We start from the raw sequence: 27827 nt of genomic DNA, 5'->3' as shown, positions 1-27827 counted from the left end.
AAGCCCACTCCAAAATCTCATCCAAACCAATCATAGCCATTTGATGTAAACTGCGCACTTTGTGATCGAGATCCTGTAATTTATGTTCGAGTTAATCATTACCAACTCACGAGGAACTCTATAAATACACAAAATAAATAAATAAATTATGATTCAAGAATGCCATACTCAAAGCAAGCGAGATAATTAAAGAAAGAGGATTAATGGAAAATGTGATGCATCAGTCTTCACTAGAGCAAGACACTCCACCCACTCCTCCTCCTGCTCCAGCTGGTTCTACAAGAAAACCAGGAGGATGGAAATCTATCAAATACATCATTGGTAAATTAAGGGAAAAACTTACATTAATTCACAAGCATGTTCTGATATATATGTCTTTTCTATATGGATTCTGTGTGTTTAATTTTGATTATGTTTTTCATTTTTAAGGTAATGAATCGTTCGAGAAGTTGGCATCAATGAGCTTGATATCCAACATGACAGTGTACCTGAATACAAAATACAACATGAGTGGTATATTTGTGGTTAATGTGGTCACAATATGGAATGGTTCCTCCAACATTGCATCATTAGCTGGAGCTTTCATTTCTGATGCTTATCTGGGCAGGTTCCGTACCCTCCTCTATGGCTCCATAGCGTCTCTTCTGGTAAAATTACCTCCTCTGTTTTTATAGGATCGGGTTTAATTAGAATCTTCTTATTTTATTGTCTTTGTCTATATGTTTTCCCCTGCATTTTCTCGAGTACCAAACAACATTTTACTGTAGATTGATCAATTCCATGTGAAAAACTCCTTTCTTTCCCATGCATATAAATTTCCATTTTTTAATCCCTTTTGATATGTACCATGAACTGATCTTTTGATCCCAACCACACAACCTTCATTCTTGTTGCACAACCAGAAACAGAGGGATCGAGAGTACCCTCTTTTGAAAAAAAATTTTACTATATATTTGGATCAAAATAATTAACCAAAAAAAAAAAAAAAGGCTTGGCCCTTGGCCTTATTATAACAAACCTTAAACATACCAAATCTATCATTAACAATAACGTGAAATTGTAATTAAAAAAAAATTAGGCAACAGCAATAGAAGGTTGGGTTCCATTTTGCTAGGTGTTTGAGTTAAAAATTAAAAATTTCTGACTCTGTCTTTGCGCACAAGTAGTGAGAAATCATGTGCTTAATTATTAAGAACTTATAATTGTGAAATGCATTAAGGTGATTCTAAGACACCTAATTATAATTATGGAAATCCAACAAATAACCAAGATTTGGGTATGAACATTGTGAATGGTTGCATTTTATAGGGTATTGGGACCATGACCCTAACTGCAGCTATACGTCAGTTAAGACCCCCCACTTGCATTAATGGGGAATCCCACTGCCAACATCCTCAAACTTGGCAGCTAGCCTTCCTCTTCATGGCTCTTGGATTGCTATCCTTGGGTGCAGGCGGCATTAGGCCCTGCAACATAGCCTTTGGGGCTGATCAATTTGACACCAAAACAGAGAAGGGAAGAGCACAATTGGAAAGCTTCTTCAATTGGTGGTACTTCTCCTTCACAATTGCTCTCATTTTCGCCCTCACTGCTGTCGTCTACATTCAGACTAATGTCAGCTGGGTTTTAGGCTTTGCTGTTCCCACTGCCTGCCTTGGCATTTCCATAACAATATTCTTGCTCGGCTGCCATACTTATGTTTACAAAGATCCCCAAGGGAGCATCTTCTCCGACATGGCAAAGGTGATTATAGCTGCCTGTCGGAAGCATCGGTTGAGAACCGTTGGATCATTTTATGATCCTCCTGTGACAGGATTAGACTCATCACCCACAACATTGCTTGCTCGTACTGACAGGTTCAGATTCCTCGACAAGGCTGCTATAATTGCAGAGCCAAGTGAATTGGACAGCCATGGAATTTCCAACAATGGCTGGAGACTCTGTAGCTTGCAACAAGTCGAACAGCTGAAATGCTTGGTAGCAATTGCGCCTGTTTGGGTGTCGGGAATTGGATGTTTTATAACCATGGATCAGCAGAACACTTTTGGAGTCCTTCAATTGATGCAGATGAACAGATCCATTGGATCCCATTTCAAAATCCCACCTGGGTGGATGAATCTCACATCCATGATTGCACTCTCTACATGGATAATCATCTACGAGCAAATTTACATCCCTCAGGCACGGAAAATGACAAGAAAGGACAAACGATTGACAATGCAGCAAAGAATAAGCATCGGCATTTTGATGTCAATTCTGTGCATGTTGGTTGCCGGGTTTGTTGAGAAAAAGCGCCGTGACTCTGCTACAATACAGGGGCTATTTACTTCACCAATGAGTTTTGCATTTCTCGTGCCACAGTTTTTCTTTTCAGGTATGACAGAAGCTTTTGCCGCAGTTGCGTTAATGGAGTTTTTCACCACGCAAATGCCAGAGAGCATGAGAACTATTGCTGGAGCTATCTTCTTCCTCAGCTTATCCGTTGCAAGCTACATAGGCTCTCTTCTTGTCAATGTCATCCATAGTGCAACAGGGAAAAGAGGCAAATCGCCATGGCTGGGGGGTCGAGATCTCAACAACAATAGGCTTGACTACTACTACTACGTAATTGCTACCCTGGCAACTCTAAATCTTCTCTACTTCAATTTCTTCGCCACCCACTATATCTCAAGCAGAGGTGGTGGTGGTGGTGGTGGTGGTGGGAGATCTGCCGAGAGCTCCACAGATTACCACCCAAGAAATCTCTCTGAAAGTGAACGAGAGAACGAAAGAACAGACTTGGAGAGGGACGGCGCGCGGTAGCTAATCACTAATGAGCAACTTTGTACAGTTTAATTTTTTTTTTTCTTATTAATAAATATCCACATAATCCTTTTAAGTTCCTTTGGAAATGTCATTGTCTATATAAAATATTATAATCTAGTCTTAATCTCTAAAATTAAGACTTTTATATTTGGGGATTAAAATCTGGAGTGCTACATGTACTCTACAACCCCTTTTCCTTTTGTGTTATTCGTAAGCCTAATAAGAAAAAAACATCATCCCTAAAATAAAATGAGATATGATATAATCACAACTTAAACTCAATTTTAACCCAACTTCTAAATCAAATTTCTCTCTCTCTCTGTAGTTTAAGCCCTCTCTCTCCTCTACAGGAAGTTTTTCAATCGGCTAGGATCACGCCTAATGAAGCGAAAGTCACTAGTTCGAATCCTCCCTCCCCCCTCTTGTGTGGACATGTCAAAAAAAAAAAAAATGAAGTTTTTTTAAAAAAAAACTTAAGAGAAAAGTTGGGTCAAAATTGAGTTTAAGTTGTGCCTTTATCATTTTTCAAAATAAATACCCCGCTCCAATCTATAATCCTAATTAAGTGGGGCAGAACCACCCATAGGTTCGAAGGGCAATAATCCCCCTAATTAATTTTTAAAATATCCTCTAAATTTTATGTTTTTTATGAGACATATCCTTAAAAAATGATTTGTACTCTCCTAATTTTATTTTAATTTTTTGCCCATACTTGAAAACTACTTTTTGAGTAGGACTCTCCTATGGATTGTGATCCATAATAATTAGCTTTCCAAATTGAGACCCACATGCCTAAATAGGTAACCGAACAACCAAAAATTTATTTAAACTAGCTTATAACCTATGCTATGCGTGGGATTCTTTATTATAATTTAATTTTAAAATTTGAACACATCATTTTTCATTATAAGTTAAAAAGACATATAAAAATATATCTCACCTCTTTAAATAAAAAATAAAATAATAATAATAATAATAAAATCTTTGTTCATATAAGTATATATGATTTAAAATGAATATTATAAAGAAAAAAATTAGCAAAAAGAATACATGAACTATATTGAAATATAATTAATGCAAAAAATAAGTATTGGCTTGGGGGTTCTGCTCTCAAGGCCGAGGAATAAGTATAGGCTTGGGGGTTTTGCTCTCAAGGCCGAGGAATAAGCGCTACCTATGCATTAGATTGTGTCTGTTTGATGCAAATCTGAGTTTTCAACCTGATATTTAGTCATAGGTTAGCGGATGCTGTATTTTGGTTGATTTGGTCTGTTGTTGATGATTGTATCTTTAGCTTCGGCTATGATTTACTTCAGAGCTTTTTGCTCTATTTGTAAGAGCTTTAGACTCGCAACTTTTATCAATGAATGAGTATGATATATTTCAAAAAAAAAAAAAAAATTAACGCAAAAAATGACGACATATAGATATATAGATGTAATTAACGCAATTAATTATATTGAAATATAATTAACATAATTAATGACGCTAATTAATGACTAAATATATTAATATTTTATATTATTTGTTTCCTTATTTGATTCAGACATTAATAATACTTAATTTATTGAATAATTTATATATAAAAAACTCTTGAAAATATAATTAACGTGCAATTAATGACACTAAATAATGACCCGTTTTTTAAGAAAAAACTAGTTTACTCTTAAAAAATTTGGTTAAAAAATTATGCTTTAAAAAACTAGTTTAGCCTTTAAAAAAAATGAGTTTACGCCAAATGTCGCAATTTTAAGGCACTTTTGGGAGGGTTTCAACTTATATATATTTTATATAATAACTACTTAAATTGTTAAAAAATTTGTCCCTAAGAAGTAACTCAATCGGCTAGGATCACGCCTAATGAAGTGGATGTTACTGGTTCGAATCCCCTTCCCCCCTCTTATGTGGACATGTCAAAAAAAAAAAAAATTAATAATTTAGACAACTAATTACTAAGAATCCAATATAATCATGTAGTCAACGATAGAAGTGATGGCCGTGGTTGCCACGGCGGTCTTTGCTTTGCTCTTAGGAGGCCTTGCAATTGGGCCATGATGTTGGAGCTTGGCCCATATCAAATATGCTAGCGACCTCCCAACTCTTGGCTCATTTCAATGCTATCTCTCGCCTCAAGTCCACAAGCAAGCTTGACAACCCCACCCACATGCGCTAAGCCGAAGCCCCTACTTCCCCTCACCCAACCCAATAACGGAAGCCCTAAAATCCATTTGTGCCATAGCATTGGTCATACCCATTTTATGTCTCTCCGAGTGAGCCTTTAATGACCTGAGCATTGAAGTACTTTTAGAGTTTGTTTAGGATTACGTTTGAAAAATAAAGTTTTTAAGTCAAAAAAAAGTTTTTGGGCAAAATCTTATTTTTTAAGATTTTGCTAAAAGTGTTTTTTTTAGTAATTTTTAAGTTTTTTGGTCCCTTAAAAGCACTATTAATTTTTTAACTAAACAAATATTTTTTTTCTTCAAACAAACTTTTTGAATATTAAAAATACTTTTAAACCCCTCAAATACAATCCCAAATAAGTCCTTAGTCTTTTGGAATCGATGGCATGCAACCTTTAAGCATCCATAAAAAGCCCGTAGCCGGCCAAGTTTACACTGGACTACCGAAGTCAACATTGAGTAATAATAATTTGAAATGTGACGGTGGTGGTTGTCATAATCTTCCTATTTATTGCATGTCTCTTTCATCTACATGTATAATGTGAAGAGTGTGTGAAGTCAACAATAGCAAGTAGAAGCGTCGGCATTTTTGTTCTTTCAAGACAAAAACATCAAAAGTTGCCTCCGAGATGGACCAATAAAAACATCAAAAGTTGTCACTTGTTGCGTGATCAATCATCGAGCAACAGTAAAAGGAGGATTTCCAGTTTTTGGCACAACATTCTTTAACCTCTTTCTTTGAAAAGTTTTTCATTTTTTTACATTATCATATAATTATTTTCACTTTTCTTTCTCAAGATAATTATTCTTTACCCCCAAACTTTCTCTTGCACATCTTCTCTAAGGAATTCGGGTTTCAAATTCAAGTGAACATTTCAAACAAGTGGGTAGAAAGATGGTCAAAGTCGAAATATATAGTGATACTGAGAGAGAGAGAGAGAAAAATATTTGTTAATGCCTTAGTGGACCTTAATTGACAAGGACTTCCACCAATTCCCTTAAGTCCTTCAACCAACTAATGCAAAGATTGCGGTTCAAGATAATAAAATTGATTTTTCTTAAGTATAACCAAACTCTCTTTGAAGGACCAACTCACGCAATCGATTGCGGTTCAAGATAATGAATTTGATTTTTTTTCTAAACGTAATCAAGTTATCTTTAGTCTTGAGGTGATTCAGTCAACTTTAGTGCTTTTTTTTAATTTTATTTGTCGAGGATAAGTACTCCCACTAGGTTCAGCATCTTTTGAGAATTTTACACATTTCTAGACGCCACAACTATAAGATTATAGGAACGAGGAAGGACAATAAAGCCTGGTTCCTTTGGAGTTTACTGTATAGCCAATAAAAAATTCGCTCGTTATTCTTTGATCTAATTTCATTAAATTTGGATTGATAGTGATCTATCCAAAATCTAATGATAATTTTCATTGATACATTAGATAGTGTGCACATGAGAGTGTAAATAGCATTTCTTTAAATTCTTTGGCCCTAAAGCATTCAATGATAGAACTCATGATGCTTTGATGACATGAGATTTCATCAACATTAAACAGTTTAAAGCGATTAGATTGCTCATATCGTTCATGTTTAGTAGTCTTCTATGGATACTCAATTCGGTGGGAGCAGGCGGCTTATCCACATTGATCGCCAAATCAAGTTTCAAATACCCCAAATTAAAAAACACATTTTCTCTTCGGTTAGAAAAAATTATTATCAGAAAGCATGGAATATAAAAATACGAATAATTAAAACAATAGAAATAGTAAATTTTAACCTTGCTATAGGTAAAGGTTGCATTACACATCAATTTACTGAATAACTTTATTAATATGACTAGTAAATTTAAACATCAACAAATACATATTTTCATACTTGTGGGCCTAAGAAAGGTTTATTCTCAATGTCAAATTTCCATACTACTCTAATTAAGTCATAAAAAATAATAACTTCCATATAGGTCGACAACAACTTAGGGTGATCCGAAAACTCAAAATCCTTATGTCGTCCGCCCTTATGACCGTCATGCGGCAGCCTCACAACGCCACCGCCACATGATAATTGTGAAGGCGCCGCTATCCACCACATGCACGGTTGTTGAGACCGTCATGCCACACTTCATGCACGGCCGCCGAGACACATATAACCCAAAATCTCAAGCGAATCACCAATACTAATACACGATGCCACTTGGTCACAATTGAAGTAATGCCGCCACCGACCAAGACAACATGCAGCGACAGCGTAGTGCTTTCACTACGCGTGGGTGTTAGCATCTCGTCCCATATATGTCCGGCGATGTATTTTACTTCATGCGGCTCCCAACATGTATTGATGTTTGAGACAAAGATCTTGTGAAAAGCCATTGTCTGGCAAGCACCCAATTATGTCCCAAGTCACATAACTGGCGCATGCAAGGGCCCTTTCTTAAAAAATCACGTAACACACCGTGTCTCTTTAATTGTGTTAAATTAATAGATTAAGAATTTTCTTACAATTTTATATAATGCCTTTTTTTTTGGGAGTTTGTGTGTCCCTTCTTATACAAAGTTCTCGAGGTGAATCCCTAGAGGTAGGAGCGAAACTATAATGTTTTGTTTGGGGAGACAAAATAAAAAAAAAAAAACAAATTCTAAAGAGGCCAAAAATTAATTTTTAAAGATATAGTTAAAAAAAAATAAATAAATAAAAATTTGGCCAGGAACCACCCTATGTCCCAAGCCAAAGGGTAGTTTCGCCCCGGACCTAAAGGGTGTTTCTCGATTTTTGCCTTGTAACAAGCACGTAGTTGTGTACCATCGTCTAAATATAGCGCGTAGTTGTGGAGTAGCTGCCCAACGGCATGAATCTTGATATTATTAGGGCCATTTAATAGAGGAGACCCTTGGTTATTTATTTCAACATCATATAATTAATACAAGAAGTTTTTCAGAAAAGTTATGCAACAGCAACCCATGTATAACAGTACGTTGAAACCATAACAAAAACTGCGGTGACTGTCCTTCATTGATTTCTTCCGTTTACCCCTGAAAGAAGACTTTCCTTTCCTTTCCTTTCCTTTCCATCACGTTACTTCAATATTTTGTGTTTGGACTCAAAATTAAAATACCGTGTAACAATCTTTTCCTGTCTGAGTTTCATTCTAGTTTCTGATTTTTTTTTTTAATCATTTCTTTTTGTTTGGGTTTTCTAAACTTTGAGGTTTACCGGACCTTGGTCTAATCTCCGTAAGGTTAAGTTTGTAAAAGAAATAGGGGAAATATAGAAAAACGAAATTGCTCATAAGGTATGTTATAACGTCACTTTTCTTAAGAAATTATTCGCCCCCACCAAATATAATATGCAAAAGGGTAATCAGCAAATATTTCTCCAAAATACAATGGAGCTCATAAAACTTCTGTATTTAATTGCGCTTTGCACAAACAAAATTAATAAGCTCAAAATTTTTCTATCCTATCAAGAGACAAAGACTCTAATAATATATTAAAAAAATACATAGAAGAATGGTAAAAGAATTGAATAATCTTAATTATATAAGATCAACCATTAGATTACAGCTCCGATGCCAAGTGCATCATCAAGGAGCCACTAGCACGCTACAACCCATGTCACGCGTGCGTATACACTACTAATGTATATACACCCAAGCTTTTTTAATAGCTTAAAGTTTGTTTGGGCCTTATAAATGCCAATTTCACTTTCTCTCCTTCCAATGTGGAACTCTCTCATTTAATACTCTTTAAAACCTTCAATTTTAAAAGATTTTCAAAACACAATAATATTTATTAACTATTAATTTTGAAAATATTTCTACAAAGTTTGCCTAGCCAGTGGCTTACAGAAATTAACTATGGTTTTTATTTTTATTTTTATTTTTTTGACATGTCCGCATAAGAAGAGCGAGGGAGCTATGATTTTGATCTTGTGTTGGTACCTAACTTCTTCTTACTTACAAGAAACAATAATGCTAATTTTCACACCTCACCTACTTCACATCGGAAAACTTTTTTACGTGACTAATATAAAAAATAAAAAACAATTTAAAACACTTACGTGTTGAAATATGAAATATGAAATATATCGTTTGATAAGCAAGTGTAAAGAATATCATAACTGCAAAGACAAAATTCAAATCATTGCAAATGAAGATTAAGAATCAACCGCTCAGAGAAAAAGAAAAGAAAATAAATAAATAAAATAAAAAACAGAATAAAAACACTTCAGTCTGCAATAATTTGGCCCTTGATGTAAGTATCCCAGCTACCAGTCTGATTTGGGGCTCTTGACTATCTGTTTTGCAAAAAGCCATTGGCCTTTTTGAACAAACTTTTATTACTGGACAACTTTGAAATTGGACGGATCCTTTTAGCAAAAAAAAATCAGGAAATGGATGTGACCAACTCTGGCTAATTAGCTCAACCAATAGACGTACGCAATCTTCCACACACAATAATGAGCTCAGCTTCAAAGACCAAATTGACCAGTTGCAATGTACACTGCAGAGATGTTATATAAGGGTTGAGATCCCTTGTTTGCAAGGTTGTTTGTATTTTACAGAGACTTCGAGTGACGAGGAAACTTTCTTTTCTTTTCTTTTCTTTTTTATTTTTTGTTTTTGTGCGTACGTGTGTGTGATTTGGTTTCATTTTTTTTGACTTTTTATTGTGAAACCAAGTTTAATTACCCCAGGATGTTTCAACTGCTCACGGACCGCTTTGTTTTCCAGTGGACTTATGTCAGGAATGACGACTTACAAGTTACAACTCATTTGCATTCACATTTACATTCAACACATTCATAGAAACTGGCCTTTTGAGAGTGAGAGAGACAGAGATAGAGAGAGGACCAGAGGGCACAATCAGGAGCAGACAAAGAAAAAAATGTAGGTGTGAAAGGTTGTGAAGGAGTAGAATTCTGCCTCTCAATTATAGCATAGTTCCTGATGTACACTTGTATAGATTAGTTGCTATATATAACTCATCTTACATAGCAGAGAGCAAGAGAGAAAGAGAGAGAGAACATGGAGAAAAATGATAGAGGAACCATGGAGAACAATGAGAAAGCTGTTACAACTGAAGAGACAAAGATTAACTACAGAGGATGGAAATCCATGCCATTTATCATAGGTGAGTGAGAGGGGGGATCAAGCTTGTCTTCTCTAATCTTTTTCTTTATTTTTTCTCATTTGGGTGTTTTTTTATCCTTGCTTCTGAGTGACCCATTTGCATGGCATTTCAGGTAATGAAACTTTTGAGAAACTTGGAGCCATTGGCACCTTGTCCAACCTCTTGATCTATCTTACTGGTGTCTTCAACATGAAGAGTATTACAGCTGCACTTATCATCAACATCTTCAATGGTACCACCAACTTTGCCACCTTGCTTGGCGCTTTCATTTCTGACACTTACTTTGGCCGCTACAAGACTTTGGGACTTGCAACAATCGCCTCATTTATGGTACTAATACTACTACCAACTTTCATGCTCAAATTTTTCATCAAGTATGCATCCAGTAAGGAGTGACATTAGTGTGCAAACAAATTTGCTCTTAGTTTGCTTCATACAAATCACGATTATATCATATCTTGCATCACCTGCAACCATATGAGAAATTTATGTATTGACGGATCTCGTTGTATGAGTGTGTCTGGATTCTTCCTGAAGTTAGTTTCTGTTTCTTGTTTGTATCTTGTTGGCTCAATGGTCATGTATACAATCAGATGAAGATATTCTCTTCTCCCATATTTCTTTCTCTCTTCTGCAAAATCTGATATGATTCATCTGATGCCTGATTTTTCTATTTCTGTAAAGGGATTGCTTGCAATACAACTAACAGCGGCAATCAAGAAGCTGCATCCACCCCACTGTGGATCAGGACAGAATGACACTTGTACAGGGCCAACAACAGGGCAAATGGCATTTTTGCTGACTGGTTTTGGAATGCTAATAGTAGGAGCTGCTGGCATCCGGCCATGCAACTTGGCCTTTGGAGCAGACCAGTTCAACCCTGAGACAGAATCTGGGAAGAAGGGAATCAATAGCTTTTTCAATTGGTACTTCTTCACTTTTACTTTTGCCCAGTTGGTATCCTTGACCGTCATTGTGTATGTGCAGTCCAATGTGAGCTGGGCTATAGGTTTAGGAATCCCAGCAATTCTGATGCTCATCTCATGTGCACTCTTTTTCATGGGTTCAAAAATGTATGTGAAAGTGAAAGCCACAGGTAGCCCTGTGACTAGTGTGGCACAGGTCATAGTGGTTGCTACTAAGAAAAGGCAGTTAAAGCTACCAGAACAACCATGGCTTTCCCTCTTCAAATATATGCCTCCTAGTTCTATCAACTCCAAGCTTCCTTACTCGGACCAATTCAGGTAACCCATTTTAACGAGAGGAATATTATTTAATAGATTGTTATATGATTGAGATAATGTGAGGTGACAGTAAAAATCAGCTCACTATCATGTTTTCTCAATTATATGACAATTATTAAATAACGTTACACTTCTAAGAATTGTGCAATTTGATGATCAAATGGGCCAATTTCGTGTTAAATTTGAACCAACCAAAATGATTATGTTGGCAGATTCCTGGATAAAGCAGCAATCGTGACTCCCCAAGACCAAATAAACCCAGATGGATCAGCAACTGATCCATGGAAACTTTGCTCCATGCAGCAAGTGGAAGAAGTGAAATGCTTGCTGAGAGTGATTCCTATATGGGTTGCAACCATCTTATACCATCTTGTTATAGTCCAACAGAATACATATGCAGTTTTCCAAGCCGTTCAATCTAACAGGCAACTAGGAAATATCAACTTCAAGATCCCACCTGCATCATACATTGTCTTCATGATGCTGAGCTTGACCATATGGATACCCATCTACGACAGAATACTTGTCCCATTCCTTCGAAGGATCACCGGAAAAGAAGGCGGCATCACAATCCTCCAGAGGATGGGCATTGGCATATTTATCTCCATACTCACAATGCTGGTATCTGCCCTGGTGGAAGAGCGTCGAAGGACCATAGCTCTAACCAGGCCAAATATGGGGATTGCACCAAGAAGAGGTGCCATTTCCTCCATGACAGGTCTATGGTTGATTCCTCAACTCATGCTAGCAGGACTAGTTGAAGCATTTGCTAGTGTTGCCCAAGTTGAGTTCTACTACAAGCAATTCCCCGAGAACATGAGAAGCATTGGAGGGTCTCTTTTCTTTTGTGGCATTGGATTTTCAAGTTATTTGAGTAGTCTCATGATATCAATAATTCATCGAACAACAGAGGGTGCTGCAAGTGGAAATTGGTTGCCAGAAGATCTTAACAAGGGAAGATTGGATTACTTCTATTACACAATTGCTGCTATAGAGGTCTTGAACTTCTGCTACTTTCTAGTTTGTGCAAAGTGGTACAAGTACAAAGGGGCTTGCAAGGATACCCTCCAAGACAACCTAGGATCAATACAACTGGAAAAGACTGCTGTCTGATTATCAAGTTCGTAGGTAATCACATTTATTACAGGCTAAGTAATGCTATTTAGTAAACTTCTACATAACTGCCATACAACTAGACGATGACGTGACTCTTTTACTGTTGATCCGATGTATGACAGTTGTACAGGAGTTTACGAAATAGAATTACTCATTGCATTTATACACTATCTAAAATAATGTTTCCTTGGCATTTGGAGACAGCATGATGTTGCATTAGGTAGGAACTTTATGTAGGATCAAACCAGTAGGATGTGAATTGCCCTTCTCTATTGAAGAGAGAGCTTACATGTGTAAAACAGGATGTGTAACATAGATGGGAAAACATGGCAGCAAATGTATCTCTCTCTTATAAAAACCTAATCAGGGATGGTGTCTTTTTCTTACAAAAACCTAATCACCATACTACAATATAACTATGTAAACTTTCCTCAATAGCTTCTCCTTCTGCCAATACGAATTGATCTTTGCATAACATGACCTGATTTGAACGTGGAGCTTTTTTTTTTTTAATAGATTGAGTAAGAACAAAATACAAACAATCTGTACATGTACAAAAACAGAAAATTACAAGATCCATAGTACAAAGACCAAAAAGAAAATTCAATCTTGACAACAATCCAGTCATAGCTATAGATGGGATTCTCAAAGGCAGAGAAGGCAATAAGGAAAGCTGCCAGTGAAGCTGGTTAGCGGCTTATGGTGGACGGTGTCGATATCAATAAAGAAAACCCATTTAACTTAACTCAGTTGAGGAGACTAAGAGGAAGTTGACAGTGGCAGATGACACATCATCTGAGGCGGTATTGGATGTGGAAGATAAACCATCTCTACATCTGGGTTAAGCAATTCCCACCTGAGATCCCATGTAAATACATATTTAGCAATCTCTATATATACTGCATCAAAGCTTAAAATCACACACACACACACACTTATATATATATATATATATATATATATATATATATATATATATATATATATATATATATTACTTAATGATGTTAGTTGATTTTCCTTACTTGTAACCTACAGACAAATGATGAAGAAAAAGTGCAAGCTGTATCCTCGCTAGCATGTTTCCTGCACAGATTCTTGACCCACCTCCAAAAACTTGGTATGTTCCAGGCCTTGCTGGTTCCTGAGATAGTAAAAGACACTGATTAATTAGCTAAATTTAAGAATTACTATTTTTTTAATCTAATCATCTTGGGCATGCGGGCTCACATTCCATCTATCTGGGTTGAAGCACATGGGATCCTCAAAGTTTTCAGGATTTGTGTGGAGGTATATCGAATCCACACAATCACTTTCCAATCCTTTGGTATTTTGTAACCTGCAGAAAATGGCACATTTGATCACCAATATTACCCAACAGAAGTTATAATCACGGCTAGGGCTAGCCGAATTCAAATTTTCTTTTCTTTACGTGATCGGGTGAAGCGTATAAATGATGGATTGGGATCTTTCTATTTCAAGTGAAATGGAGATGAATTATTTCAAGGTCCAAATTAGATTTTATTAATGGTGAATATGTTATCATGTCATTTAAGTTTTTAAATGACATACTACCTTGTACATTGTTTGATAAAACAAAACAAAATTTAGATCGTAAAATCGTTTTCTCCATTTTGAGTGCAATGCACCCACCTTTTACTCTCATTATTACAATATGGTAATTGTATACTGTGATACAGCTACTATACAGCTTGATAATTAATGTGGCAGATAAAATCAGCCATAGTTTTATTTTCTTTTCTTTTTTACAAGTGCTAATTCAATGCATGCTTTTCACTATCATCGTATTATTAAGTTATACGTCAGTTGTACTGATTAAATAACATTATTCCATTTTTTAACATCATGAGTACTCCACTCATTTATTGATTTTCTCTCATAGCATGATGTCTCTCACCTCACTTTTGAAGAACACTCAAGATATATCAAGGTTCCTCTCTCTCTCTCTCTCTCTCTCTCTCGACATAGTGGAAATGTGTAGAGGTCTTTGAAAATGTGAATATATAGTGACCTCTAAAAAAACCCTAAAATTAGCGCATGAAGTTTTTTAAATTTCGGCTATTGGTATTGTTAACGGGCTTAATATACACATAATTAATGCTAAGCAATGCCTAGGGGCCTTAACCAATAACCACATATATATATATATAAAAGTTCAAATTAATGTAATGGTACGTATGTCATCATATATATATATGCATGCATGTAACCTTCTTGATTTCATCGTATGCTTTGATTTTGCCCCTCTGCGCCCACGATTGGAGCGCGCGCGGCTACCATGCGTGGCTGAACATGAAGATCGATGCGCCGGAGAGCATCGGGGCGGTTAATGGCGTTCAATATGTAGCTTCTAAGCCTGGCATGGGACTTTCCGTGTACTGCTACCAAAGAAGCAGGGCCAGTGAGATCGACCTGTGGCCACTTCAGGATAAATTTATCGTCTGATTGGAATATAAACTTATTGATTGATGGGAAGCATGCTATGATGGACGGTGATCCGAAGAGGTGGGTTCTGTACATTCCTACTCCATCACCATACCTGCAAATAGATTATGTGACATGATCGAGCCCACGCATGCATATTTATTATTGTACATGTAACATGTGAAGGAAGGGAAAATATTCATCATCTTACTTGCGTCGCTTGGAGTTGATGAATTCATTCGGCCGCCGAAGAATTTTGAAGTACCAGAGGAAGGTGAGCATTTCTCCAAGCAACGGGAAGCCCATATGCCCCGGCGGGAGCTTGGTCCCGGTAGCCGAGCACCGAGCTTGGAGAGGAGCAACGTACCAAAGCTCATTCCACCACCAAAGCAGCCACCCCAGCCGCGGCAAACCTCCTATAAACAAACCCAACCACAATTTAACCCCTACTGTCATTTCCATCCTGATATTTGCTAAGCCTCGATATCTAGTGTATTAATCTCTCTCTCTCTCTCTCTCTCTCTCTCTCTCTATATATATATATATGAAATAAAATAGAGTGGTTGATTCCTGGAAGATTATTCGTCGGAGCCATAGTTTGCTCGTCGACAAATTAATATAAGCATCCGAACCCCACACTGGAAGGAACAAGAGTTCTTAATTTGCTAGGTCAGTCTCCTTGAAAGAGCATGAAGACTAGGCTCCAATCAAAATGAATAGGAGAGGGTTGTCATGATGTCGTGCTCCATGTCCGATATTGGTGTTATCAGTTATGTCTTGTCGATGTATAATATATATATGTTCAATATGACCAAGTGGTCTTATACAAATTATACTTAAACGATAAACTTGAGAAGTGAGAACCCTTTGGGTCATTAATTTCCTCTTTCAGACTGTTGTCGTAACCAGCAGGCGGGATTCAGAGATTTTGTATGTTACGGTTGGAGATTTCCATTATTGGAGCTTCTAATTGGGATCCCCTACCTGACCGAAAGTCTCCACTATGGAGGCCCTAATTGTCCGTACGTATAAAAACAAATTCATACGGAGTCCCCTATGTCCTTCTCTCTCTCTTGAAATAAAATATAATCAATGGAAAAATAAAGATGCGGGAAATAAAAGAAAATATGAACAAGAATTGACATGGTTTGGCGTATGACCTATCTCCGCATGATAAATCTTTGGCAATCATATTTTATTACCATTAAAATTTGATTACAATCAAATCCCATAATATAAGACAGCCAAATATACTCTAACATTTCTCTCTAATTTAATAGATTAAAATTAAATTGAGATACGTCTTTTAAAAGAAATGTATTCTCACGTGAAATGCTCTAAAATAGATGTTAGATGCTCTAATATTAATTTTATTAAAAATGTATGTCATAAGCACTTTGATCAAAAGATTAAATTGAAAGAATTTAATTTCTACAACTCAAATTAATAGATTCTTGTAGTATTAATATTATAGAATGATGCTAAAAGCCACACTGGCCATCAGTAGGGTGAAATAGTTAAAGTGTGGTTTCTTTCATTATGTTAATCCTATATTTGTCTCATATATTAAGAATAGCTATTGAATTCAACTAATACAATTGAAAAAAAATATAAGGGGAAACTTCAAAAAGCCCTCCCTAAACTTCTAGCCGTTTTGACATTGTCTGAATTTTCAAAACTCTCATTTAGGCCCTCTGAACTTTGGTTTACTCTCACTTTGGACCCTTTTAAAGTTAAAGTCAAACAATTTGACTTTTTATACCCATTTTACCCTCCCCCAAAACTATGTCGTTTTGTGTCTTAAAACTACAACACATACCCAGCCCCCCAAAACAACGTCGTTTTAGGCATTAATTAAAAAAAAAAAAAAAAAAAAAAAACGAAATCGGGGCCGATCTGGGGGTGGTCGAACCACCCCCAAAGGCCAAGGGCGTGGTTCGGCCACCCCCTTGGCCAAAAAAAAAAAAGGGGGGGATCGGGTGCTTTTGGGGGTGGTTCAGCCACCCCCAAATGCACCCAATCCCCCCCACCCCCCCCCCCCGTTTTTTTTTTTTTTGGCCTTTTGGGGTGGCGGGCCAAGGGGTGGCTCAGCCACCCCCTTGGCCAAAAATAGGGTGGTCCGGCCACCCCCAGACCGGCCAGGGGGTGGCTCAATCACCCCCTGGGCCAAAAATGGGGTGGTCCGGCCACCCCATTTTGGCCAAGGAGGTGGCTGAAGCCACCCCCAATTTCATTTTTTTTTTTTTTAATATTATGCTCAAAACGACGTCGTTTTGGGTTGGATGGTGATGTAGCTTTGAAGCCCAAAACAGTGTAGTTTTGGAGTCCAAAACGATGTAGTTTTGGTTGAGGGTAAAATGGGTATAAAAAGTCTAAATGGTCCAAAGTGAAAGAAAATCAAAGTTCAGGGGGCCTAAGTGAGAGTTTTGGAAATTAAGGGAGGGTATGTCAAAATGGCTAGAAGTTCAGGGGAGCTTTCTAAAGTTTCCCCAAAATATAAAGAGACAAAGAAACTATCTTGGCACAAACTAATCCTCCAATAAGACATAAACACATTAGTGTAGCCACCAAAATGGATTAAAATAAACACACAAGATCGATCTCACCTTTTTCTCTGCATCATATATATATATATATATATATATATATATATATATATTCTTTCCGTTCAAGAGACCTCTCCTCCAATCGGGGATATTTAGCATGTGAGCATGATCTTTGTCTATGTACAGTTTTTCGAGGATGACGTGGCATGATCAATATGATGTCTGAAGATTGTGTTGAAATTAGCTTTGCTGCAAAAAGAGAGATAGGATAAGAGTTGCCGGCAAGATGCCGACGGGGGATAACTCCGATGCCTAAGTTAGTGATTTGATTTAGGAGGGAAAATGAACTCAAGAGAGAAGTATATTTTTCAGAGTTAAGATTACCCCTGAGACGAAGTTGGAACTTCCCTTTTATAGGCATTGAGTAGCAGTTGCCTTGTTGGCAGGGTGGGTGGATCCACAGCTACTATCTTGGTGAATTGATAAGGTGGGCTCTCGAGTATTATTCAAAAGTCTGCGTATCCTCCGATAACCAAGGATAGTAGCTAAGGATGTATCAGTAGAGAGCTGTTTATACTCTGTTGATTGAATCCTTGGTTAGTTGGGTTGACCGAGGATTCGTGCAAGCCTGGTCCTTAATGGGCCTGGGCCTTGGACCAGGTTGTGGAGGATTGTTGAGCGGTTGTATGGCCGATCCATGACCCAGCAATCTTAATCCCTAAACTTGCTGCTCCGTGAACCCCAAGCTACATTCAACAGGTCGTTCATGCATAATAACAAAAGGACTAGTTCAGAAAAGGCCACTGTAAATGGCGAATGTTGGGCTAATTATCCTCCAAACTACCGGTGCAGTAGCGATCAATGGAGAAATGGGCGGTTGATTGGTGATGGCGTTTGGTGGAGGAACGGGGGCAATGGCCTTCACTGGAGGTGAGGTGTCTTGAACAGGAAGAAAAACATTTGTCTGTTGATGTAGAGAAGAGGATGAGTTCTAATGTTTTCATCTTAACCCTTGTTTATCTTTTATTATTGAATGCCACAAAATACTTGATTTGTGTCCGATCCCTATAAAAGTTATTATCGACTAACCTTAATTTTTCTATACAACACTTTTACATGGTTTCCAGTTGGGCAACTAAACTCGAAAAGATTTTCTATTTTCAACCCTTTTTGGATTGAGAAAAATAAAGTGAGAAGAAAAATAAAAGAGGGATCAAGGTTTGGAGTAGGGAGAGGGAGGGAGATGGAGTTCTAGTTCTACAAATGCTCCGTAAAATTAGGATCCAATTCTTAACAAATTGCTAAGATCGTAGTTGAAGTGGAATCCTTCTACGTACTACATGCTTCTGCAAATATCACAAGATCCTAACTAACCTCTAAAATGTGGGTCAAGACCAAGTAATGACTCCATCCAATCGTGCATCTTAAACCATTTGCCACGTGCACCTTGCATGCATGCAAGCCCACTCCAAAATCTCATCCAAACCAATCATAGCCATTTGATGTAAACTGCGCACTTTGTGATCGAGATCCTGTAATTTATGTTCGAGTTAATCATTACCAACTCACGAGGAACTCTATAAATACACAAAATAAATAAATAAATTATGATTCAAGAATGCCATACTCAAAGCAAGCGAGATAATTAAAGAAAGAGGATTAATGGAAAATGTGATGCATCAGTCTTCACTAGAGCAAGACACTCCACCCACTCCTCCTCCTGCTCCAGCTGGTTCTACAAGAAAACCAGGAGGATGGAAATCTATCAAATACATCATTGGTAAATTAAGGGAAAAACTTACATTAATTCACAAGCATGATCTGATATATTTGTCTCTTCTATATGGATTCTGTGCGTTTAATTTTGATTATGTTTTTCATTTTTAAGGTAATGAATCGTTCGAGAAGTTGGCATCAATGAGCTTGATATCCAACATGACAGTGTACCTGAATACAAAATACAACATGAGTGGTATATTTGTGGTTAATGTGGTCACAATACGGAAGGGTTCTTCCAACATTGCATCATTAGCTGGAGCTTTCATTTCCGATGCTTATCTGGGCAGGTTCCGTACCCTCCTCTATGGCTCCATAGCGTCTCTTCTGATAAAATTACCTCCTCTGTTTTTATAGGATCGGGTTTAATTAGAATCTTCTTATTTTATTGTCTTTGTCTATATGTTTTCCCCTGCATTTTCCCGAGTACCAAACAACATTTTACTGTAGAGTGATCAATTCCATGTGAAAAACTGCATGTTTCCTTTCTTTCCCATGCATATAAATTTCCATTTTTTAATCCCTTTTGATATGTACCATGAACTGATCTTTGATCCCAACCACACAACCTTCATTCTTGTTGCACAACCAGAAACAGAGGGATCGAGGGTACCCTCTTTTGAAAAAAAAATTTACTATATATTTGGATCAAAATAATTAACCAAAAAAAAAAAAAAAAAGGCTTGGCCCTTGGCCTTATTATAACAAACCTTAAACATACCAAATCTATCATTAACAATAACGTGGAATTGTAATTAAAAAAAATTAGGCAAAAGCAATAGAAGGTTGGGTTCCATTTTGCTAGGTGTTTGAGTTAAAAATTAAAAATTGCTGACTGTGTCTTTGCGCACAAGTAGTGAGAAATCATATGCTTAATTATTAAGAACTTATAATTGTGAAATGCATTAAGGTGATTCTAAGACACCTAATTATAATTATGGAAATCCAACAAATAACCAAGATTTGGGGTATGAACATTGTGAATGGTTGCATTTTATAGGGTATTGGGACCATGACCCTAACTGCAGCTATACGTCAGTTAAGACCCCCCACTTGCATTAATGGGGAATCCCACTGCCAACATCCTCAAACTTGGCAGCTAGTCTTCCTCTTCATGGCTCTTGGATTGCTATCCTTGGGTGCAGGCGGCATTAGGCCCTGCAACATAGCCTTTGGGGCTGATCAATTTGACACCAAAACAGAGAAGGGAAGAGCACAATTGGAAAGCTTCTTCAATTGGTGGTACTTCTCCTTCACAATTGCTCTCATTTTCGCCCTCACTGCTGTCGTCTACATTCAGACTAATGTCAGCTGGGTTTTAGGCTTTGCTGTTCCCACTGCCTGCCTTGGCATTTCCATAACAATATTCTTGCTCGGCTGCCATACTTATGTTTACAAAGATCCCCAAGGGAGCATCTTCTCCGACATGGCAAAGGTGATTATAGCTGCCTGTCGGAAGCATCGGTTGAGAACCGTTGGATCATTTTATGATCCTCCTGTGACAGGATTAGACTCATCACCCACAACATTGCTTGCTCGTACTGACAGGTTCAGATTCCTCGACAAGGCTGCTATAATTGCAGAGCCAAGTGAATTGGACAGCCATGGAATTTCCAACAATGGCTGGGGACTCTGTAGCTTGCAACAAGTCGAACAGCTGAAATGCTTGGTAGCAATTGCGCCTGTTTGGGTGTCGGGCATTGGATGTTTTATAACCATGGATCAGCAGAACACTTTTGGAGTCCTTCAATTGATGCAGATGAAAAGATCCGTTGGATCCCATTTCAAAATCCCACCTGGGTGGATGAATCTCACATCCATGATTGCACTCTCTACATGGATAATCATCTACGAGCAAATTTACATCCCTCAGGCACGGAAAATGACAAGAAACGACAAACGATTGACAATGCAGCAAAGAATAAGCATCGGCATTTTGATGTCAATTCTGTGCATGTTGGTTGCCGGGTTTGTTGAGAAAAAGCGCCGTGACTCTGCTACAATACAGGGGCTATTTACTTCACCAATGAGTTTTGCATTTCTCGTGCCAGAGTTTTTCTTTGCAGGTATGACAGAAGCTTTTGCCGCAGTTGCCTTAATGGAGTTTTTCACCACGCAAATGCCAGAGAGCATGAGAACTATTGCTGGAGCTATCTTCTTCCTCAGCTTATCCGTCGCAAGCTACATAGGCTCTCTTCTTGTCAATGTCATCCATAGTGCAACAGGGAAAAGAGGCAAATCGCCATGGCTGGGGGGTCGAGATCTCAACAACAATAGGCTTGACTACTAATACTACGTAATTGCTGCCCTGGCAACTCTAAATCTTCTCTACTTCAATTTCTTCGCCACCCACTATATCTCAAGCAGAGGTGGTGGTGGTGGTGGTGGTGGTGGGAGATCTGCCGAGAGCTCCACAGATTACCACCCAAGAAATCTCTCTGAAAGTGAACGAGAGAACGAAAGAAAAGACTTGGAGAGGGACGGCGCGCGGTAGTTAATCACTAATGAGCAACTTTGTACAGTATAATTTTTTTTTTTTTCTTATTAATAAATATCCACATAATCCTTTTAAGTTCCTTTGGAAATGTCATTGTCTATATAAAATATTATAATCTAGTCTTAATCTCTAAAATTAAGACTTTTATATTTGGGGATTAAAATCTAGAGTGCTACATGTACTCTACAACCCCTTTTCCTTTTGTGTTATTCGTAAGCCTAATAAGAAAAAAGCATCATCCTTAAAATAAAATGAGGTATGATATAATCACAACTTAAACTTAATTTTGGCCCAACTTCTAAATTAAATTTCTCTCTCTCTAGTTTAAGGCCCTCTCTCTCCTCTACAGGAAGTTTTTCAATCGGCTAGGATCATGCCTAATGAAGCGAAAGTCACTAGTTCGAATCCTCTCTCCCCCCTCTTGTGTGAACATGTCAAAAAAAAAAAAATTAAAAAAAAAAAAACTTAAGAGAAAAGTTGGGTCAAAATTGAGTTTAAGCTGTGCTTTTATCATTTTTCAAAATACATACCCCACTCCAATCTATAATCCTAATTAAGTGGGGCAGAACCACCCATAGGTTCGGAGGGCAATAATCCCCCCTAATTAATTTTTTAAAATATCCTCTAAATTTTATGTTTTTTATGAGACATATCCTTAAAAAATGATTTGTACTCTCCTAATTTTATTTTATTTTATTTTTATTTTTTGCCCATACTTGAAAACTACTTTTTGAGTAGGACTCTCCTATGGATTGTGATCCATAATAATTAGCTTTCCAAATTGAGACCCACGTGCCCGAATAGGTAGCCAAACAACCAAAAATTTATTTAAACTAGCTTATAACCTATGCTATGCGTGGGATTCTTCATTATAATTTAATTTTAAAATTTGAACACATTATTTTTCATTATAAGTTAAAAAGACGTATAAAAATATATCTCACCTTTTTAAATAAAAAAAAATAATAAAAAAAAAAAATCTTTGTTCATATAAGTATATATGATTTAAAATGAATATTATAAAGAAAAAAAAATTAGCAAAAAGAATACATGAATTATATAATATAGTTAACACAATTGATGACATGTGGATTATATTGAAATATAATTAACGCAAAAAATGACGTCATATAGATATATAGATGTAATTAACGCAATTAATTATATTAAAATATAATTAACATAATTAATGACGCTAATTAATGACTAACTATATTAATACTTTATATTATTTGTTTCCTTATTTGATTCAGACATTAATAATACTTAATTTATTGAATAATTTATATATAAAAAACTCTTGAAAATATAATTAACGTGCAATTAATGACACTAAATAATGACCCGTTTTTTAAGAAAAAACTAGTTTACTCTTAAAAAATTTGGTTAAAAAATTATGCTTTAAAAAATTAGTTTAGCCTTTAAAAAAAATGGGTTCACGCAAAATGTCACAAGTTTAAGGCACTTTTGGGAGGGTTTCAACTTATATATATTTTATATAATAACTACTTAAATTGTTAAAAAATTTGTCCCCAAGAAGTAGCTCAATCGGCTAGGACCACGCCTAATGAAGTGGATGTCACAAGTTCGAATCCCCTTCCCCCTCTTATGTGGACATGTCAAAAAAAAAAAAAAGTTGTTAATAATTTAGACAACTAATTACTAAGAATCCAATATAATCATGTAGTCAACGATAGAAGTGATGGCCGTGGTTGCCACGGCGGTCTTTGCTTTGCTCTTAGGAGGCCTTGCAATTGGGCCATGATGTTGGAGCTTGGCCCATATCAAATATGATAGCGACCTCCCAACTCTTGGCTCATTTCAATGCTATCTCTCGAGTCCACAAGCAAGCGTGACAACCCCACCCATATGCGCTAAGCCGAAGCCCCTACTTCCCCTCACCCAACCCAATAACGGAAGCCCTAAAATCCATTTGTGCCATAGCATTGGTCATACCCATTTTATCTTTCTCCCCATTTTATCTCTCTCCGAGTGAGCCTTTAATGACCTGAGCGTTGAAGTACTTTCAGAGTTTTGTTTAGGATTACGTTTGAAAAATGAAGTTTTTAAGTCAAAATGAATTTTTGGACAAAAGTTTATTTTTTAAGATTTTGTTAAAAGTGGTTTTTTTTTTTTTTGGCAATTTTTAAGTTTTTTGGTCTCTTAAAAGCACTATTAATTTTTTAACTAAACAAACATTTTTTTCTTCAAACAAACTTTTTAAATGTTAAAAATACCTTTAATCCCTTTAAAAACAACTTCAAACATGCTTTTATTCTTTTGAAATAGAGGGCATTTAGCATTCATAAAAAGCCCGTAGCCTGCCACGTTTAAAACGGACAACCGAAGTCAACATTGAGTAATAATAATTTGAAATGTGACGGTGGTTGTTGTCATAATCTTCCTATTTATTGCATGTATAATGTGAAGAGTGTGTGAAGTCAACAATAGCAAGTAAAAGCGTCGGCATTTTTGTTCTTTCAAGACAAAAACATCAAAAGTTGCCTCCGAGATGGACCAATAAAAACATCAAAAGTTGTCACTTGTTGCGTGATCAATCATCGAGCAACAGTAAAAGGAGGATTTCCAGTTTTTGGCACAACATTAATTCTTTAACCTCTTTCTTTAAAAAGTTTTTCATTTTTTTACATTATCATTTAATATTTTCACTTTTCTTTCTCAAGATAATTATTCTTTACCCCCAAACTTTCTCTTGCACATCTTCTCTAAGGAATTCGGGTTTCAAATTCAAGTGAACATTTCAAACAAGTGGGTAGAAAGATGGTCAAAGTTGAAATATATAGTGATACTGAGAGAGAGAGAGAGAGAGAGAAAAATATTTGTTAATGCCTTAGTGGACCTTAATTGAGAAGGACCTCCACCAATTCCCTTAAGTCCTTCAACCAACTAATGCAAAGATTGCGGTTCAAGATAATAAAATTGATTTTTCTTAAGTATAACCAAACTCTCTTTGAAGGACCAACTCACGCAATCGATTGCGGTTCAAAATAATGAATTTGATTTTTTTTCTAAACGTAATCAAGTTATCTTTAGTCTTGAGGTGATTCAGTCAACTTTAGTGCTTTTTTTTTTAATTTCATTTGTCGAGGATAAGTACTCCCACTAGGTTCAGCATCTTTTGAGAATTTTACACATTTCTAGACGCCACAACTATAAGATTATAGGAACGAGGAAGGACAATAAAGCCTGGTTCCTTTGGAGTTTACTGTATAGCCAATAAAAAATTCGCTCGTTATTCTTTGATCTAATTTCATTAAATTTGGATTGATAGTGATCTATCCAAAATCTAATGATAATTTTCATTGATACGTTAGATAGTGTGCACATGAGAGTGTAAATAGCATTTCTTTAAATTCTTTGGCCCTAAAGCATTCAATGATAGAACTCATGATGCTTTGATGACATGAGATTTCATCAACATTAAACAGTTTAAAGGGATTAGATTGCTCATATCGTTCATGTTTAGTAGTCTTCTATGAATACTCAATTCGGTGGGAGCAGGCGGCTTATCCACATTGATCGCCAAATCAAGTTTCAAATACCCCAAATTAAAAAACACATTTTCTCTTCGGTTAGAAAAAATTATTATCAGAAAGCATGGAATATAAAAATACGAATAATTAAAACAGTAGAAATAGTAAATTTTAACCTTGCTATAGGTAAAGGTTGCATTACACATCAATTTACTGAATAACTTTATTAATATGACTAGTAAATTTAAACATCAACAAATAAATATTTTCATACTTGTGGGCCTAAGAAAGGTTTATTCTCAATGTCAAATTTCCATACTACTCTAATTAAGTCATAAAAAATAATAACTTCCATATAGGTCGACAACAACTTAGGGTGATCCGAAAACTCAAAATCCTTATGTCGTCCGCCCTTATGACCGTCATGCGGCAGCCTCACAACGCCACCGCCACATGATAATTGTGAAGGCGCCGCTATCCACCACATGCACGGTTGTTGAGACCGTCATGCCACACTTCATGCACGGCCGCCGAGACACATATAACCCAAAATCTCAAGCGAATCACCAATACTAATACACGATGTCACTTGGTCACAATTGAAGTAATGCCGCCACGGACCAAGACAACATGCAGCGACAGCGTAGTGCTGCCACTGATTTCACTACGTGTGGGTGTTAGCATCTCATCCCATATATGTCCGGCGATGTATTTTACTTCATGCGGCTCCCAACATGTATCGATGTTTGAGACAAAGATCTTGTGAAAAGCCATTGTCCGGCAAGCACCCAATTATGTCCCAAGTCACATAACTGGCGCATGCAAGGGCCCTTTCTTAAAAAATCACGTAACACACCGTGTCTCTTTAATTGTGTTAAATTAATATAACGAGCTTGTACCCCGTGCAATGCACGGGTTGTACGTTTTTAAAAATGACAGGACAGAAAATAATAATAATAATAATAATAATAATAATAATAACAATTAGTGGATGTATAAATGACAGAAGAAAAAATTTACAAAAAGGGAAAATTAAGCTATTAGAATTAAACAAAATATATAAATTAGAATAGAAGATAATGACAAAAATCGAAAAGATAAGAACAGGATCACAAAATATAAAGTGAAACAGAAAATGAAAAATACTAATATAATAGAAAAGAGTTGTCTTTGCTATATACTTTTTTTTTTGCTCCAATAAAATCTTTAAAGCCAATGATAACTATCAATCAAGCACGTAAACAATGTGCATTAAACATAGGAAAAAAACTATCAATGTACAACATTGTAAACTAAAAAATTGTCGTATCTCTTATCAAAAACACCAATAAAAAACTCTATAACCTGCGATATGCGAGGGTGTTTACAAATTATATATTCACACAAAAGCATATATGTGTCAAACATAATAGATAATCTACAAATTGGGTAAGAACAATTTGAGTTATTATATCATAATGCTATGTTTTTGTACTTAAAAGTGAAAAATTGGCATCAATCTTAATTTCAATTTAACCAAAAATGAAAAATAGGAATGCATTTTAAAACAACCTTAAAGCATATCAATTATAGATCTGCAAGTGATTTTTTTTTTTTTTTTTGTAAAAAAGTTAAGATAAATATAACAATAGTTTCAGTGACATTGTTTTGAATCATATTTCAACTAAATAATATAATTATATAACAATTCAATTTATTAATTGTAATATTTATATAGCAAGGAAATCTATAGAGGAAAACGTACACTAACAACATTAAGCAATTAATGCTACAAAACAAAATAAAGGTATTAAATAAAAATTCAAGAAGAATAATGGCTATACATCTAGACGTATTGTAAATTATTTCCAAAATAAGTAAAATGCAATCACCTGTATTCTATATTTACAAACATGATAAATTAGGATAACTTGAAGAAACAAAAAAATCAAGACAAAAGGATGTTTCCAACATAGTTATGTACATGTTTCAAGTTAGCGTTGGTTAAATATTCATTAAATAGTTAAGGTGATATATTATAATATCAGCCTTGACTCTACCATTATACATCTTATTTGAAGGTAATTACTCCAAGTGTTGGAGGAAGTATAAACATATTAAATAATTAAATTTATCTATTTTCATCTATATAAGACTTTTAGTTCTTGGAGTTGAGTAACGTTCATGGAGGTACTCAAATGTGAAAGACAGGCTTTCAAAGGAGAAATAACTTTTTCATTTTGCACTTTTAAAAAAAGTTGATAGCACTTGTGTTTATACATTTTTTTAAAAGAAAATTTTGAGAAAATATTGAAATCAAAACAAACTGAAAAACGTTTGAAGTGAAAAAAAATTGTACAAACAGAATCAAAACTAAATTTTGAAATAGTTTGAACAGGAGGACGATCTAAGAACAAAATATTGAAATCAAAACAAACTGAAAAACGTTTGAAGTGAAAAAAATTGTACAAACAGAATCAAATCTAAATTTTTAAATAGTTTGAACAGGAGGACGATCTAGAAACAAAATATTGAAATCAAAACAAAATGAAAAACATTTGGAGAGAACAAAAATTTTACAAACGTAAATAAATCTAATTTTTGAAATACACGTTTGGAG

The 27827-nt window shown here is 36.0% G+C and overlaps 3 protein-coding genes and 1 pseudogene across 8 annotated transcripts; 3 read left to right on the top strand and 1 right to left on the bottom strand.

The window, feature by feature from the left end:
* The first annotated feature begins 203 nt into the window (after positions 1-203).
* Positions 204-2802, top strand: LOC148587111 (protein NRT1/ PTR FAMILY 2.8 pseudogene; annotated as a pseudogene). The gene is made up of 3 exons (XR_015911698.1): positions 204-321; positions 430-647; positions 1309-2802. The product of XR_015911698.1 is annotated as a protein NRT1/ PTR FAMILY 2.8 pseudogene (transcript).
* Positions 2803-9702: 6900 nt separating this feature from the next.
* On the top strand, positions 9703-15490 carry LOC132175218 (protein NRT1/ PTR FAMILY 2.11). Of its 5 annotated transcripts, XR_009439400.2 has the most exons (8): positions 9703-10110; positions 10223-10440; positions 10795-11354; positions 11567-12482; positions 13509-13590; positions 14374-14421; positions 14790-14996; positions 15102-15488. XR_009439400.2 is itself a non-coding variant. In XM_059587088.2 (5 exons), the coding sequence occupies exons 1-4, from the start codon at positions 10005-10007 to the stop codon at positions 12465-12467; spliced, it is 1785 nt and encodes a 594-aa protein (XP_059443071.2). In that variant the 5' UTR covers positions 9703-10004; the 3' UTR covers positions 12468-12482; positions 13509-14277. The 5 variants fall into 5 exon arrangements, 2 of the variants coding, with proteins under 2 accessions (XP_059443071.2, XP_088370846.1); XR_009439401.2 differs by having other exon boundaries at positions 14374-14996; positions 15106-15490; XR_009439399.2 differs by having other exon boundaries at positions 14374-14996; positions 15102-15490.
* Positions 13230-15377, bottom strand: LOC132173538 (ent-kaurenoic acid oxidase 2). Its single transcript, XM_059585050.2, has 5 exons — positions 15127-15377; positions 14734-15030; positions 13701-13809; positions 13496-13614; positions 13230-13326 (listed from the first exon to the last, which is right to left on the bottom strand). The coding sequence occupies exons 1-5, from the start codon at positions 15375-15377 to the stop codon at positions 13230-13232; spliced, it is 873 nt and encodes a 290-aa protein (XP_059441033.2).
* A 3633-nt stretch (positions 15491-19123) lies between the features above and the next one.
* On the top strand, positions 19124-21771 carry LOC132176049 (protein NRT1/ PTR FAMILY 2.8). Its single transcript, XM_088514488.1, is given in 3 exon segments — positions 19124-19241; positions 19350-19566; positions 20237-21771. Coding segments are annotated over 3 exon segments (1830 nt in total). The 3' UTR covers positions 21732-21771.
* The last annotated feature ends 6056 nt before the right edge of the window (positions 21772-27827 follow it).

The sequence above is a fragment of the Corylus avellana genome, chromosome 3 (assembly GCF_965113065.1).
Source record: "Corylus avellana chromosome 3, dhCorAvel1.hap1.2, whole genome shotgun sequence".
Taxonomy (NCBI): Eukaryota; Viridiplantae; Streptophyta; class Magnoliopsida; order Fagales; family Betulaceae; genus Corylus; species Corylus avellana.
This window is presented reverse-complemented; position numbering and strand designations above follow the sequence as displayed.

Coding starts and splice junctions, on each gene's coding strand:
- LOC132175218 (XM_059587088.2), top strand. CDS start 10,005: ATGGAGAAAAATGATAGAGGAACCATGGAGAACAATGAGAAAGCTGTT. Junction 10,111..10,222: donor ATCCATGCCATTTATCATAG/GTGAGTGAGAGG, acceptor ATGGCATTTCAG/GTAATGAAACTTTTGAGAAA. Junction 10,441..10,794: donor CAACAATCGCCTCATTTATG/GTACTAATACTA, acceptor ATTTCTGTAAAG/GGATTGCTTGCAATACAACT.
- LOC132173538 (XM_059585050.2), bottom strand. CDS start 15,377: ATGGAAATGACAGTAGGGGTTAAATTGTGGTTGGGTTTGTTTATAGGA. Junction 13,615..13,700: donor TCAACCCAGATAGATGGAAT/GTGAGCCCGCAT, acceptor TTACTATCTCAG/GAACCAGCAAGGCCTGGAAC. Junction 13,327..13,495: donor CATTTGTCTGTAGGTTACAA/GTAAGGAAAATC, acceptor ATGGGATCTCAG/GTGGGAATTGCTTAACCCAG.